Source organism: Anastrepha obliqua, chromosome 2 (assembly GCF_027943255.1).
Source record: "Anastrepha obliqua isolate idAnaObli1 chromosome 2, idAnaObli1_1.0, whole genome shotgun sequence".
Lineage (NCBI taxonomy): Eukaryota > Metazoa > Arthropoda > Insecta > Diptera > Tephritidae > Anastrepha > Anastrepha obliqua.
Genome location: NC_072893.1, coordinates 20,195,886 through 20,210,721, shown reverse-complemented (window position 1 = coordinate 20,210,721; position 14,836 = coordinate 20,195,886). Strand labels below are relative to the sequence as shown.

Genomic DNA, 14,836 nt, shown 5'->3' with positions numbered 1-14,836 from the left:
AATAAAATTGTCTTTACTCATTGGTTTTTTTCAGAACTTTGTACTTTATTGTTCTAAACACATTCTTTCAATCGACTAATAGCAAGCTTATCAACACGAACTTCACGGCTAGAGTTACTGAATCATCATCACAAGTGTAGTAGAGCTGACAATAGCTGGAATGTGGAATATGGGTCGGTCATTCAACATATGAACACGCACTTGTGCATATCAGAACGCATGAAAAAGTAAAATAGCACGGGTTAATGTAGTTTCGCAAAAGCGGTCTTATCACACCACAAGCAACAAATACAATATCGCAGCACTTATTAGCCATGCGCATATAGAAGATAATTTTTCATTTAAGTCGAGTGCTTTTATTTATATTTTTATATATATATGAGTATACGGCGCATAAATCTTTTGTAAGTTGTAATAATTTTTCTTCCCTTATTCTTATTTTTGCATACACACAAGAGGAAACGAATTATGAATAAGCAAACATAGCGCCAAATTGGAATAAAGCGTACTCGCAGCCACAGGCAATTCAATGTTAAAAGCCAATAAAGCAACTTGTTTGCTAATAAACTTGCACAGATAAGATTAATACAGTACTTTTTGTCCGTATTAAGTAGTAGTGTGCGAACATTCAAGTCTCCAGCAGATTTGACGACGATGATGATGATGCCAGCGAATACAGTGCTTAAATCGTAGACGCTTGCGATGGTGCGCAAATGAATTATGCAAATTAAAAATTGTGTGACTGCGACAAGCTGACGACGACAACTGCAGCATGAGGCATGGATATATATACATATATACACTAAATTAATCTTAATAATGAATACATATGCACACAGTGAGTATTCATCACTGCAATACAAATTTAAAGCAATCATACGGATTTCTTATCTCACCATTTTGAAGGAGAAATATTTTCGCTAGTCCTTTTCGTTGCCAGACAAAATGCCACACCTTTTTTTTACGTCCATCATGTTGCTGTTCTGACTGATTTATTTCGGTTTGTTCCGTTTGTTGTTGTTGTTGCTGTTGCTTAATTTTATGATTTTGTTTTTGTTGTTTGTTTCGCTGCATAACGTCACACCCATCTCTACTTGTGACAGCCTGACGGTATATACCCCCCCGTCCGCCTTCGCCTTCGTCGTCTAACAACAAGCCCCCCACCATCGTCGTCGTCGTCGTCGTTGACTGCACGCATCAATTGTTAACACTGGGTGTGTGGCCGGAATTAAGCGCCGCGGATGCTGCCGTAGACTCATCAGCCGACAACGTTGTGTCACCGTAAAAACGTGGTTCATCGTGCGTTTCGTTTGCTGCGCCAGCACCTTCTTCATCCGAATCATCATCACCAGAGCTGTCAGCTAATTTTGCTACGGCGCCAGCGCCATTACCTTCAATGGGCGTAGAAGATGCTGTCACTTGATTTCCACCAGTATTTCCAATTGTCGTTTTGGATGATTCTATTTTGACTACCTTGGAGAGGCGATCATAACAAGCAGTACACACACGCACTGGCTTAGAGCTTTGCTGAGGCAATAGAAATTTCTTAGACGAACAAGGCCCGCACACTACAGCACCGCAATTACGGCAATGGTGGCGACGGACGATCATCGTGAATTGGGTTTTCTTACAATGCATACAATGGGTGGCTTCCGCGTCGGGTACCCAAACAGCAGCATGATTCTCTACTGGCTTTTTGCCACTCTTTCGCAACAAATCTTCTACACACTTGTTGATGTGCGCCATCCATTCCTGTTTTTCAGTGCTTGTAGCTGCGAAAACAACAAACGATTTGGTGGTAGTGCGTATGAGCCAACCATTTCGATATTGACCATTATCTTCTAACGATTCTAGTGACACCTCTTCCAATGGCATAATGTGTTGTTTATTGTATTTCTTCTTTCCAATTACGATATTGCCGTAGACCAAGATGTCATTGAAAAGGAAGAATTGTCTTGACTTCGGACGCTTGCGACACATTTTCGTGAGAACACCTTCGCCAACTAGCACGCGACCTGGTATTGCTAACGGTACTCCGGAGCTACCAAAGCAGCTCTCAACCATTGCAATACGACGGGAGTTGGCCTCCGAATTAACCAGACGGTCGACCATGATGAAAAATGCGGCAGGTATGTACTTTAGCTACTCGAGGTGTGGTTAACAGCGATTTCAAAGCAAAACAGCAAAGCTTGATATGTTGGTGATGTTCAGTTACGTAGGCGGTGCACTCGATGGAACGGAGATACGGCTGCAGTTCGCTGACTCCGAAGCAGCTTACACGATTTATATTTAACTTTCAACAGTATTTCACAGTTGCAAAAATTTGCAAAGATCAACTTTCTATTTTTTTTTTTTTTTTTTTTTTATTAACGTTTGCTACAAATATTGAAACCGTAACAATTACGTAAAAATTACGAAGAATTAATTTTAATAAAGGCTTTTAAGTTCTTTTTTTTGCTATAAATTCTTTGTGTTTTTACAATGTTCGTCGTACTTGAATACAAAATCAAATATGCTCGAATTACTTTTCTGCTTCCTAATCATCACGTATTTTCGCTCTTGGCAATCGGAATTTTCACCATTCCACTGTGACCGTTTTCGTCATGTAAGGCTACCAGATCGAATTATAAGGGCGACTTGCCAAAAATATTATTGAGATCTTAAAAAAGAATGCACTCATTAAGGCCTGCGCAAACAAGCGCAGTACGGTACAGGGCAATACGATATACGCAAAGGTACTCAAACAGGTGCGGTACAGCAAAAATTATTGTTGCGACATAAAGAGTGGCAAACTCAAATTCACAGCACTCTATACAATTTTCTTACTAAATTTATATTTATTACTCTGATTTTCAAAATGAAACAAGCAGAAAACAAATTATTGCTATTAGCAGCACTTTTAAACTTACGTTTTTATACCAACAAACGTAGAATTTATAACCTATAGCACTTTTGTAAGAGAAATGTGGCAGAACTATAACCCTAAATTGCAACTTTACTTATACCGCGCGGTCATCTCTACACACTACTATAAAGTTTTGTACCGCACCGGTGCACCGCTACTGTTTGAGCGCTCTATATATCGCTATGGTTGTTGTTGTTGTTGTAGCAGCATAAATATTCCCCATACTTACATACGGGGAATGCTGCTGGAGTGACAGTCCTTGGCCGGATATAAACCCAGGTCGTTTCGGTAACGTAACGAATTATACCAACTCACAACTTAACAACAGAACGCAAGCTAGATATTACAAAAAAAAACAAAAACCTATTTACGTATATTTTTCGATGGCTACTTTTAAGTGTAATGACTATTTAATTTCTTTCCCGTGATTATGCATTACGATCTGGTGGCAGCACTTAGACGAGTATTATGAGTGAATGAGTAAGAAACTACTCATTCGTGCCCTATCGTAATTTGTCTTATTTCCTGTTGTTGTTTTTGTTCACAATTGTTGATTTCGAAATGGCGATTTTACACTCCTTTTGTGGTTATTTGCTTTTAGCCACAAGTGCCTACCTATTGAAACCAAAAGCTATTTTTCGTAATTTTTACATAATTCTTACAATTTGTAGCCGTATTCACAGTGAAGACTATGCGAGAAACGAAAAAATAAACCACAACATAAAGAAAAATAAACTAAAATCGCGACCAGCACAAATGACAAATAAGAATGAAATGCAAACAGATTCTCCTCTAATCCGACTGACAGTTGAGCTTTGTGGGGAAAATGCAGCGTAAAAGGAACTAGGAGACTTTGACAGCAAATCGATGATGCCATACAATTTAGTTACAGTTGACTAGCTGGTAGAAAAGTTGTTAATAGGTGAATTCGTTTACTTTTACAACAAAATTATGGCGCCAAAAAAAAAAAAAATATATTAGTGGTTGTAAGTACTTGGACGACACCTAGACATTGGATTTGCTATAATGTAACATGGCAGCGGCCGCCGTACCCGAATGGGTTGGTGTGTGATTACCATTCGGAATTCACAGAAAGAACGTAGGTTCAAATCTCGGTAAAAACACCAAAATTAAGAAAAATATTTTTCTAATAGCGGTTGCCCCTCGGCAGGTATTGGCAAACCTCCGAGTGTATTTCTGCCATGAACAAGCTCTCCTATCTGCCGTTTGGAGTCGGCTTGAAACTGTAGGTCCCTCCATTTGTGGAACAACATCAAGACGCACACCACAAATAGGAGGAGCTCGGCCAAACACCCAAAACGGGTGTACGCGTCAATTATATATATATATATATATATAACATGGCCAATTTTAGGCAAACTAAAATGTCTTATTTAACGAAACTTGGTGGAGATGTTAAACTAATTCCAGCGTTCCCATACACAATATTCCTATTCCTAAATAGTATCGTTAGTTTTGCTTACAATTTCTACCTGCTTTAGTTTTTCCTCCATAGCGCGTTGCATTGCAGCATCATACTGCTTACGCTCTTGTAAGCGACGCTCGGAATGGAGATTAAATGGACACGAAACTAATATAGTTTGCGTCTTCTTTGGTACAAAAGGTTCCTCATACAGAATCGTTGTTGGACGTGGCTCGAACTTAGGTGGATGCAATTGTTTTAATTCCTCCAACTGAAATTATAATAACTTGGATTTTTTGTTTTCAACATTTAAATGTGATTAGCGCGGTTACCTTTTGCTTTCGTTTCGCATCGCATTCGCGCGACTTTTTCAGAACGGCTGGTGTTACTGGCACTGTTACCGCATGCACAACTTTCTTCGGTTTTAGAGATTTGTGACACGCACTAAAATTGGGCGCTGGTCTGCTGTGGAATTCCCGCTTTTTGCGCTCATCATCCAAACGTTTACGTATTAGTTCCTCTTTTCGGCGTTTATAGAGTTCGTTGCACTGATAGGCGTGAGGCGCTACGGGCGCCGGCGCCTGTTTTGCTACTGTACCTGTCTTTGTGCTACTTGGCACTGGCGTCGAGGACGTATCACTCTTTTCCTTTTTTATACCGGGGTTAATTCGCGCTTTGTTGCGTACTATTAATGATTCAGAAAGAATCACAGGATTTGAAGCTATAGGCGGCGCATCGTTTGCCAAATTTTCTGCTGGTGATTTGTTTTTATTTCCACCTGGATTGATGCGTGCTCTATTCCGGGCAATTAGCGATTCTGAAAGGTTTACGGGGTTTCTTGTGGGCCCGTCATTTGGGGAATATTTTGCTGGAGATTGGTTTTTAACTACAATTGCCTTTTCCTCGGTACTTTCACCTTTTTCTACACAACCAGGATTTATTTGTGGTTGAATTTCGATTTTTAGAGCTTGTGGGTTATTGCTTTCGTTTAATACTAAAGCCTGTAGTTCTCTTAATGGAGATTTTATTGCCGTTTTAGGAGTACTTATTATATTGAAGTTCTCCTTGTCTAGATTTATCTCATCGAAAGTAATGGCATCTGTAATGATGGTGATATAAATATTATACATTTATATAGTTTTGCTGCAAGATTTTACCGATTTTTTTGAGCAAATCCATATTTTCTTCCGATTCGTTCAAACGTTCGCATTTTATATGCTTTTTACCTGACATTATAGAATTTACAAAAGAGAGGAGAAAGACATAAAATAGCTGTACACTTTTCGCAAATAAAACAACAAAGTTATGAAATCGTTAAAAGATGCTTACCGAAGAAGTTTTGGGAATGGTCTAATACGTGATTTCCAACTTCAATATCATCCCAATTGAAGTCATTTTTCATTGGCAGCATATTTACATCTATGTACTCCATCAAATGTTTCAATATACAGGTAAGTAAAAACAAAATATGCAAAACAAACTAACATAAATTTTAGAAATTTTGCTACAACACAAAACCAATTTAATGCGATCAACATTTCAAATTCACAATTTAAATATGATTTTATTGACTGAAGGAAAGAGTTTACATCTTATTGGAGATTGTATGCGCTAAAAAGAGAAAACGATACTGGTTAGGGGCTGACTGATTAAAATGTAATAGATCTGTAGGGTGCTAAAGAGATTTAATTTTTTAGTTGGTAAATTCACAGGGTGCGTATATAAACAAAAAACTTTAAATTAAAAGCGTAAGTAGGCCGATAGTCCTAGCTACTACTGCCTTTTGTAATGTAATATAGTTATTTATAATTATATATCTAATAAATAAATAAATAAATAAAAGCGTAAGTAATAGCATACAAAAATTAAATTACGAACAAATGCAGAATAGTGCCGCTTCAGCCCGGAAAATAATAAAATAATTCTTAATTTCATCTAAACTTCACTTAAATTCATAAAATATGCAGTCACGCACGTGTTTCACTTTTTTTTACACTTGTATTACAAATATTTCAATATCAGCACTTCATAATTTTAAACGAGAAAAACAATTCATTGGAACCGACAATAATTTCGTGTTGCCAGATGCCTATAAATAAAAATAAAAATACGAATAAGAATGAAGTATGTACAGGTATTTCAGTTCAGTGTTGATGAGGGCGATGAGGGTTATGGTGCCTTCATGCTACAAACGTACAAGCGCCGAAGTCAACGTCGCTGTAAATTCTACCTGCACACGAACTTCATTCTCTTTGAGATGTCTGGCAACAGCAACATTTCGCCAAATTGCCCAACTTTAACAATAAAATACTTAAAAACTAAAATCCTACAAGGGGGGCCGTCTTCACCCTTGGGATCTTAGAATGGGAATACACCCCTCTTCCCCCCTTTGCATCATTTTTTTTTTTTTTAACTTGAGTCATTATACTGAACATTCCCTGAAAAAACCTATATTTCCTAAAGTACTAAAACGATTTTTAAGAAGTTAGTAGGTGAGGTTCAAAGGGCTTTTTCACTGCGAGGAATCTCCAGCTTTCCCCACTAAATCCATGGATACCCTCATTACAACCTGGACGAAGGAGTTCAACCTGTAAATAAAGGTGGAAGTCGATGGCCCACCAATATCGATCGCTAACAAACCCAAAATTATGAGTGTCACCAGCAACTGTTTGCTCTTCATACCACCGCTATTACCACTAAGGTTCAAAACCGCAACAAGGTCTTCAAAACGCCAGCTGGTAGCACTTCAGGCAAAAACAAAGAAATGTCGCCGGTGATTCTAAATTATGCAGCGCCTATTTGGTAGACCGGAGTGAAATACGTAAATTTTTTCAAATCATATCGTAATAGCAGGGAAAAGTTGCTACATATCAATACAAATTTAGGAAAAAAAAGAAATTTCAAATCGGTTAATATCTTCCGTTCGCGCATTGCATTTAAAATTTACAAATTTTATCCCAAATCTAGCTGATTTACGAAAACTTGTAGAAGTGGTAAATGATTAAAGATCGAGCTCCCTTTTTATACATAGCACTTTCAGCATTGAGTAGTAGATTTTTAATTTACTAATCTATCCATTTCTGTGGTTCTGAGCGATTAACTTTTACCAATTTTACACCAAATCTACTAAGGAAGCCTATGCCAAATGAGGCTTGCGTGAAAGCGGCTTACGGCTACTACAACACGTCTGTGCTTTAGATCGTCTTCCACTTGGTTACTTGTATTCCATCGTCTTTCTTTTCATTCTGCTTTCGATTCTGGCATACCGATGAACGAAGTGCACGGAAGAGCTAGTACTCTCTGGTCATTACCAGTTCTGCTTTCACTTTTGTCGAACAGCGCTGTTTGGTCAAAAAAAAATCTATTCGATGTTCTTTTGAATTACATAGTTTACACAATTACTTAACATTAAATCTCTTGAAACATTTTATTCATGTCTCTTACTCGTAAGGACATACACTGCCCATTTTTTGGTGCACCTAAACCACTGCTGTCATCGGTCCTTCCCACTAATACCGACATTATACAATGTTGGCAAGAAGTGAGGTACAAAATGTCAGTAGAATCTTCTGCTGCCAGTTCTGGTCAGAAGTTAAGCTTCACAGTTGTAGCAGATACTGTAGCTCATCAGACTGAGTCCCTTTATTCCAAGGCTTCGATTCCAATAGTTTCCCACACAAGAGTTGTACAAAAGATTAAACATCTACATGATCGATACTACACTCTTCGTAAATCTTATTCAAGGGACAAAGACACACCTGAGAAACAAAAGAAGTACAATGATTTTATTGAACAATCTTCAAGTACATTATTTGACATTTCGTCCTGCAAGTGCGAGATGACACTCAATTGCTTTTGTCAAAGAAGCTTTGACAAGTGTATTTGTCCCAGGCCGGTAACTATCAACTGCACATGCCCTAAAGATAGAAAGATACCGCCATTAGAAATCAAATTTCTATATGCTCAAAGATATCTCGGACAAGGAAAGATTGGGACAGTAGATACCAAAGAAACTCAAAAGCTTACATTAAAATTGCAGAGAAAAGCTCGTCACTTAAGTCAGACCAACTTACCTGGACCTTCTTGTAGTAGTATTGATTCTGAAACAGAGATAACTCCTGAAGTTGACAATGATAAGAATGATCCCGATTTTCAGACCCCACGCTCTATTTCCTCTCAGTCAGCAAGTTCAAAAAATGCACAGATGCGCTTATCACTTCCAGCAACGGCCTTAACAAGTGATCCTTTTGTAGTATCTGATAGAGCAGCAGGAGCTATTGTGTCTAGTGCATTTAAAGACGTTGGTCTTATAACGGACAAAGATACTTCTTTTGTTGTTGATCGAAGCAAAATGAGAAGAGAAAAAGAAAAATGTGGACTAAAACTTATCGAATCGGGGAATGCAATAGAGCAATTAAACGATCCGATGTGTGTGTATTTTGATGGCAGGATGGATGACACTTTAGTTTTAGTTGAAAAAGGAAACAAACGTTATCAATCTATAAAAAAAGAAGAGCACATTTCAGTAATAGCAGAACCAGGCTCAAAGTACCTTTGTCATTTAGTACCTACTTCAAAAAGTGGAAAGGACACAGCATACAGCATTGTAAATTATTTTGAAGAAAATGGTATAAATAAATCTAATGTTGTAGTGATTGGATGTGATGGTACGTCAACAAATACTGGGTGGAAGAATGGTGCAATAAAATTCATTGAAACGCGTTTAAAAAGACCAGTACAATGGGCTATCTGTCTCCTCCATTTCAATGAATTACCTCTGAGGCATCTAGTTGAAATACTTGATGGTAAAACAACAGGTCCTCAGTCTTTCAGTGGGCTTCTTGGCAAACAGCTGGCTAAATGTGAATCTTTGTCCATCGTTGCTTTTCAGAGGATCGAATGCTCTCTTCCACGAACGCTTGACGCAATAAGCTTAAGTAAAGATCAGAAATACTTACATGACATTGCCATTGCTATTGATGCTGGTTTTTGCTCCCCAGATCTAGCAAATCGAGATCCGGGACCAATATCACACTCTCGTTGGTTGACAATTGCAAACAGGTTCCTACGATTATACATTTCTTTGCAAAAGAAATCCCTTCAAAAGACAAAAATATTAGAAACTTTTTGGTTCCTAAACTGAACTTTGGAGCAAATGAATATTTTGAGTTAATTAATTGGTCTGAAATGAAACTTACCTGCCCTCCAATTTTAGACAGCCTTTCTTCTGAAGATATCTTGCAATTAATTTCTGATAAAGAAGAACCTAAATTAACCATAGATTTAACAAATATTCCATGCCATACGCAAGCTGTGGAGCGTTGCGTAAAACTAGTAACTCAAGCGTCCTCAAAAGTGTATGGGAACGAGAGACGTGATGGGTTTATAAGAGCAGCACTCACTTCTCGTACAGTTATGCCTCAATTTGACACTAAAGCAGACTTTGCCACTCCCGAATAAATAATTTTTCATCTTTGGTTGGTTGGTTGGGAAGGGAGTGGGTGGAACTCGTCGTACAGTCACCTTCACGCGGTGAGTTCTGAGTCGTCCAAAAAGGGCGGGCCAAGAGCTGTACAGAACTTCTTTAAGATAGTGTGGTCAGTGGGCGCGCTAAGAGGGGAATAGTTTATTCTACTTATATACTCAAGAAAACTTATACAAAAATTAAAATAGAGAAACTAACCACCCGCAATTACGTAAATTTATACAAAAAATGACATTTTCCACTTCTTTTCAGGGGCTGTAGGGGCTTTGATAGAGCGGTAGACGTTTTTCTTTTCAAACTATACCTGATGTTGTAATAGTCTACAAAAAATGAACTTTATCTAACATCATTTCCACCTCTTACAATTTTTCGAATATTTGTTCAATTTATTATAAAATTTGTAAATTTTAAATGCAATGCGCGAACGGAAGATATTAACCGATTTGAAATTTCTTTTTTTTCCTGAATTTGTATTGATATGTAGCAACTTTTCCCTGCTATTACGATATGATTTGAAAAAATTTACGTATTTCACTCCGGTCTACTATTTGGTCGTCTAGCACTAGTGATTCACAGTAGACAAAGCTTCACGGAAGCTTCACACTTTTACGTTTTGAATCCATTACTGATTTTCTTTTTTCGCCTTTATTCTCGGCAAAATGCTTCGGGCGCTTGTAAGCAATACTCTGGATTGTCATTTAGCCAACTAAATGCCCGTGGAACAGCTGCGCGAGCGGTCTGAAGTTGGTTACACTTCGAGTGCCGGACCCTGTATCATCCAATGGCTGGTGCTTTCCTCCTTCGCAGTATTGAGAGCCAATTCGACGAATGCGATGCAACAAACGCTTCAAAACGCCAAAATAAAAAAGTTGCATTGATGGTTTGGCCCATTGCCATGAACTCCTTGTGGACAGTTCCCTTGGAATCTTAAAAAAATGAGCATCGACTCAATTTTTAACTTCTCCAAACGCGATTTTTTGGGTGGTGGCTCGTTTGGGGCCCTCCATTCGGCACTTTAACGCTTAGTTTCAGGTTCATGTTGGAAAAACCAGTTTCATCACCAGTTACAATGTTGTTAAAGGAAGTTCTCGAATTTTCTCGCCTCTTTAATGAAGCCTTTCGATTGATGAATTCTGAGCAGTTTTTGGTCCTCAGTTCACTTGTGCGAATTGAAACGTGCACAAACATTTCGTAAGCCCAAATGCAAACAAATCACTTAAAATGCGATAAATCGATATTTTGGGGATATTCAACTCAACGATCAACGAATTTCAACGATGATTTCGGTTCATTTTTGATAAATTTACCAACAATTTCGATGGAGTTTTCGGTGATTTACTGATTTTGGGCGGCCCTTAAGTTCATTGTCCTGTCATGTATGTCCTCACAACCATCTCTGAAACGTGTAAACCACTCATGAACTCTGGCACGAGATAGACAATTATCGCCATAAACTTTTTTCATCAATTCAAATGTTTCGATTTTACAACAAATTTTGATATTAGCTCTTTATTCTAAACTAATTTTTGTGCAGAGGACACAAATATACTGACACTTTAGACGCAATAACTTCGCTTCCACTGAACCGAATGTCACCAAGCTTTCATTGGAAGTCAGTCAGGGATGTAACTTCCAACTCAGTAACTCATTAAAAAGATGGTGCCATCAAAAATATTATTATGACGCCAGTCTTCATTATTTTGGACTTCACCTTGTATATATTAGTAGTTAGGGGAAAAGGAAACCTATTATTTACTCGGTACAAAGCTGTACCTATAGATATCTCGTAAAATATTGATCAAACAATTTCAAGCTTATGCTCGTTTGCCTAGGTGACATTTCACATTACAATAAATTATTTTGCTGTTTTTTGTTTGGTCCATTAGGTTGTGAGTTACAGAGTGTTAACAATGGAAGTCTGCAAAGAAAAAATTTGGTACAAATTAGGCAAAATTTTACGCACAAATAATGGATTTCTTTTTTCCCAAACTAGTATAATTGCCGCTTACAGCCTTTTTGGGTGTTTGGCCGAGCTCCTCCTCCTATTTGTGGTGTGCGTCTTGCTGTTGGTCCAAAAATGGAATGACCTACAGTTTTAAGCCGACTGCGAACGACAAATTTTTTTATGAGGCATTTTTTCATGGCAGAATTAGATTCAAAGGTTTACCATTGACTGCGGAGTGGCGAGCGGTATTAGAAAAAAACGTTTCCTAGCATTGGGTGATTCATGCCTGAAGATTTAACCTGGGCGCTTCCGAATGGTAGTTAGGCACCAACCCATTCGGTTAAGGCGGTCATCTTTAATTGGTATTTAATATTATATATTTAAGCTGAAATTTCCGCAGGTCTTTGGACGACAGTGGTTTCCCTGTATATTAAAGGCATTACGTGAGAAATGTTGTTGTTGTTGCAGCTCATCTGCCGGGGTCGTTTCTGGATAAGTAAGAGTTTAACCTGCTATATCCCGAACGTAATTGAGCTAAAATTACGCGGGTCTCACGAGGCAGCTGAGGGTGGTTGGACTCCGATGACCGCATTCGGAAATCGACTTACTTACTTATGTGGCGTTATAACCGTGTGTCGGTTTTGGCCGAATCCGAAATGGCGCGCCAGCTGTTTCTGTCTTGCGCTCGATGATGCCAGTTGGAAATCTCGAGTGAATACAAGTACTGCAGCACTTGGTCTTTTCGACGGAGATGTGGTCTTCCTCCTCCACGCCTTCCTTTTTGGGGTACCGTGTCGTAAATTCGCCTTGCTTGAGCGGGTCTTGGCCAAGCCAGTGCGGCCGCTGTATTTTTACACGTTGAACTATGTCCATGTCCCTATATAGTTCACACAACTCGCTGTTCCACTGTACGCGATACTCCTCATTAACGCGGAGTGGGCCAAAAATCTTACGTAGAATTTTTCTCTCGAAGGCTTTCAAAACTCTTTCATCCGTTGTTAACATCGTCCATGCTTCTTCACTATATATTTGGAATGAAATGATGAGCGATTGGTAGAGTGCCAGTTTAGTCCAGCGAGAGAGAGCTCTACTTCTCACTACTACTGAGCCCAAAACAACACCTATTGTAACGTTGCGGCCGACCGCAGTGTGGCTTTGTATGCTGCGTCTTGTACTGCAGTGGCATAGCGGCACTCGGCGTCGTACCACGTGTTGCGCTGCTGTTGGTGTAATCGTTTGATGGCTGTCTGTACACTGTCCGATCCAATAGTTGTAGTTAGGTTGAGTCATGCGTCTCGTCAGTATAGTCGAAGAGATGTCTCCTGATGTGCTTGAGAGGTGGTTCAGGCTCTGGTAAGTGGCTGCAGCGGTAATTTGGGGAGTAACAACCCAGCAGGAATTGCTTGCTGAGCATTGTACTGTGCTCCTAAACCGGCAGCATAGAATAGTTTTCGTGAAGGCTGCTCAAGGGAGATATCAGGAGGCATTTATTTGGCTGGAAAATTACAACCAGCGATTGTTCGTGAGCTCGAGCAACTTAAATTAAATAAAGCTTTTGTTTATCGCACCATCACTCGTCACAATGATACAGGTAGCACCGCGAAATGTCATGGTGGGGGTCATCAAAAGACTGCAACGTCACGTGAAATGGTTCAAAAAGTGACTTGAGCGAAATCCCTGACGAAGTGCCAATCAAATGGCGAAAGAACTGAACATATGTATCTGATCGTAGCATCCGCCGCACACTGAAAAATTATCTTAAAGTCAAGCTATACAAGATCCAAAAGGCGCAATTTCTCACACCAAAGCAGCAACAAAAGAAACTTGAGAGAGCAAGGGAGTTCCTTCGGAGGTTGCTTTGAAGCCGTGGGCAGACAAGAATTGCGGTGGCAGATCATGGACGTTTCAACAGAACTCAGAACTCTCACAAAGCTCGAGCGAACCAAGAATGGCTAAAAAACAAGGTTTCGAACTTCATAACGTCCACACAATGGCTTTCAAATTCACCAGACGCGAATCCGATGGATCATTCTCTTTGGGCCATTTTGGAGAGTAAAGTCCGAACGAAAAGATTCACCAGTCTCGAGGCGCTGAAAAAAGCCATTGTCCGCGAGTGGGCCAAAATACTTGGAAGTCACATTCGTACAGCTTGCGATTCGTTTCTTGGCCAAGGCAAAGCAAGAGGTGGTCATATCGAGCAAAAATAAATTTATTCTTAATTTTGTATTATTTTTACAAATTTTTCACTTTGAATTGAATAAAAGTAATTTTCAAAACTAAATTTATGGCCTTTTCAGTTGGTTACACTTCGAGTGCCGGACCCTGAAATGCACCATCTCTCGATCTACTCTTGTGACTCATTTTTTGACTAGAAATGTCATTTTAACCATCAATCACTGCCGGTATTCGCCTGATATGGCTCCCTGTTACTTCTACCCATTCGGAAAATTGCATTTGGCCATGAAAGGAAAACGTTTTGCCTCCGTAGGGGCCATCCAAATAGAAACTGTCTGAACGACATAATGCTTAAACAAGGTATACCGGTAAAAATTATAAAACTAATTCAGATGACACTATCAAACACTAATGCCAAGGTTATGATAAATGGAGATGTTACCAACGAATTCAGCATTTCATCAGGTGTAAAACAAGGCGATTCACTATCAGCGACAATTTTTAATTTATTACTACATGAGGTAGTATGCAAACTGAAATGTGGCAATTCGATTTTTAATTGCAGCTCGCAAGTGTTAGCTTATGCCGATGACATTGTCGTGATAGCACAGAATGAACATGAGCTTAAGAAAATTTATATGCGATTGAAAAACACAGCTTTAGAAGTGGGTCTACGGGTAAACATAGATAAAACGAAATATATGCACTTCGCAAAGAAACCGAGTGAAGATGCACACATTGAAATAGATGGTGAATACATACAGAAGGTCGACAAATTTAAATACTTAGGTTTTTTCATCAGCAGTAATTCTGACACTTCCGTGGCAATAAATGACCGAGTAAGTGCGGCAAATAAAGCATTCCTTGCTCACATAAAATTATTCAAGTCCCGATTGCTATCAA

At 39.0% G+C, this 14,836-nt stretch overlaps 1 protein-coding gene across 5 annotated transcripts in view; it reads right to left on the bottom strand.

Moving 5' to 3' along the window:
- Window positions 1-14,836, bottom strand: part of LOC129239504 (targeting protein for Xklp2) — an 84,871-nt gene that overhangs the window by 27,356 nt on the left and 42,679 nt on the right. Inside the window, exons 2-5 of one of the 5 annotated variants that reach the window (XM_054875023.1) lie at window positions 5,658-5,760; window positions 5,486-5,554; window positions 4,661-5,427; window positions 4,390-4,599 (exon numbers count right to left, since the gene is read on the bottom strand). In XM_054875023.1, coding sequence (XP_054730998.1) covers window positions 4,390-4,599; window positions 4,661-5,427; window positions 5,486-5,554; window positions 5,658-5,760 — 1,149 coding nt within the window. Of the gene's footprint in view, window positions 1-896; window positions 2,377-3,567; window positions 3,706-4,389; window positions 4,600-4,660; window positions 5,428-5,485; window positions 5,555-5,657; window positions 5,897-14,836 lie in introns of those variants that run through there. The other 4 variants (XM_054875022.1, XM_054875024.1, XR_008581853.1 and 1 more) reach the window with 4 other exon arrangements.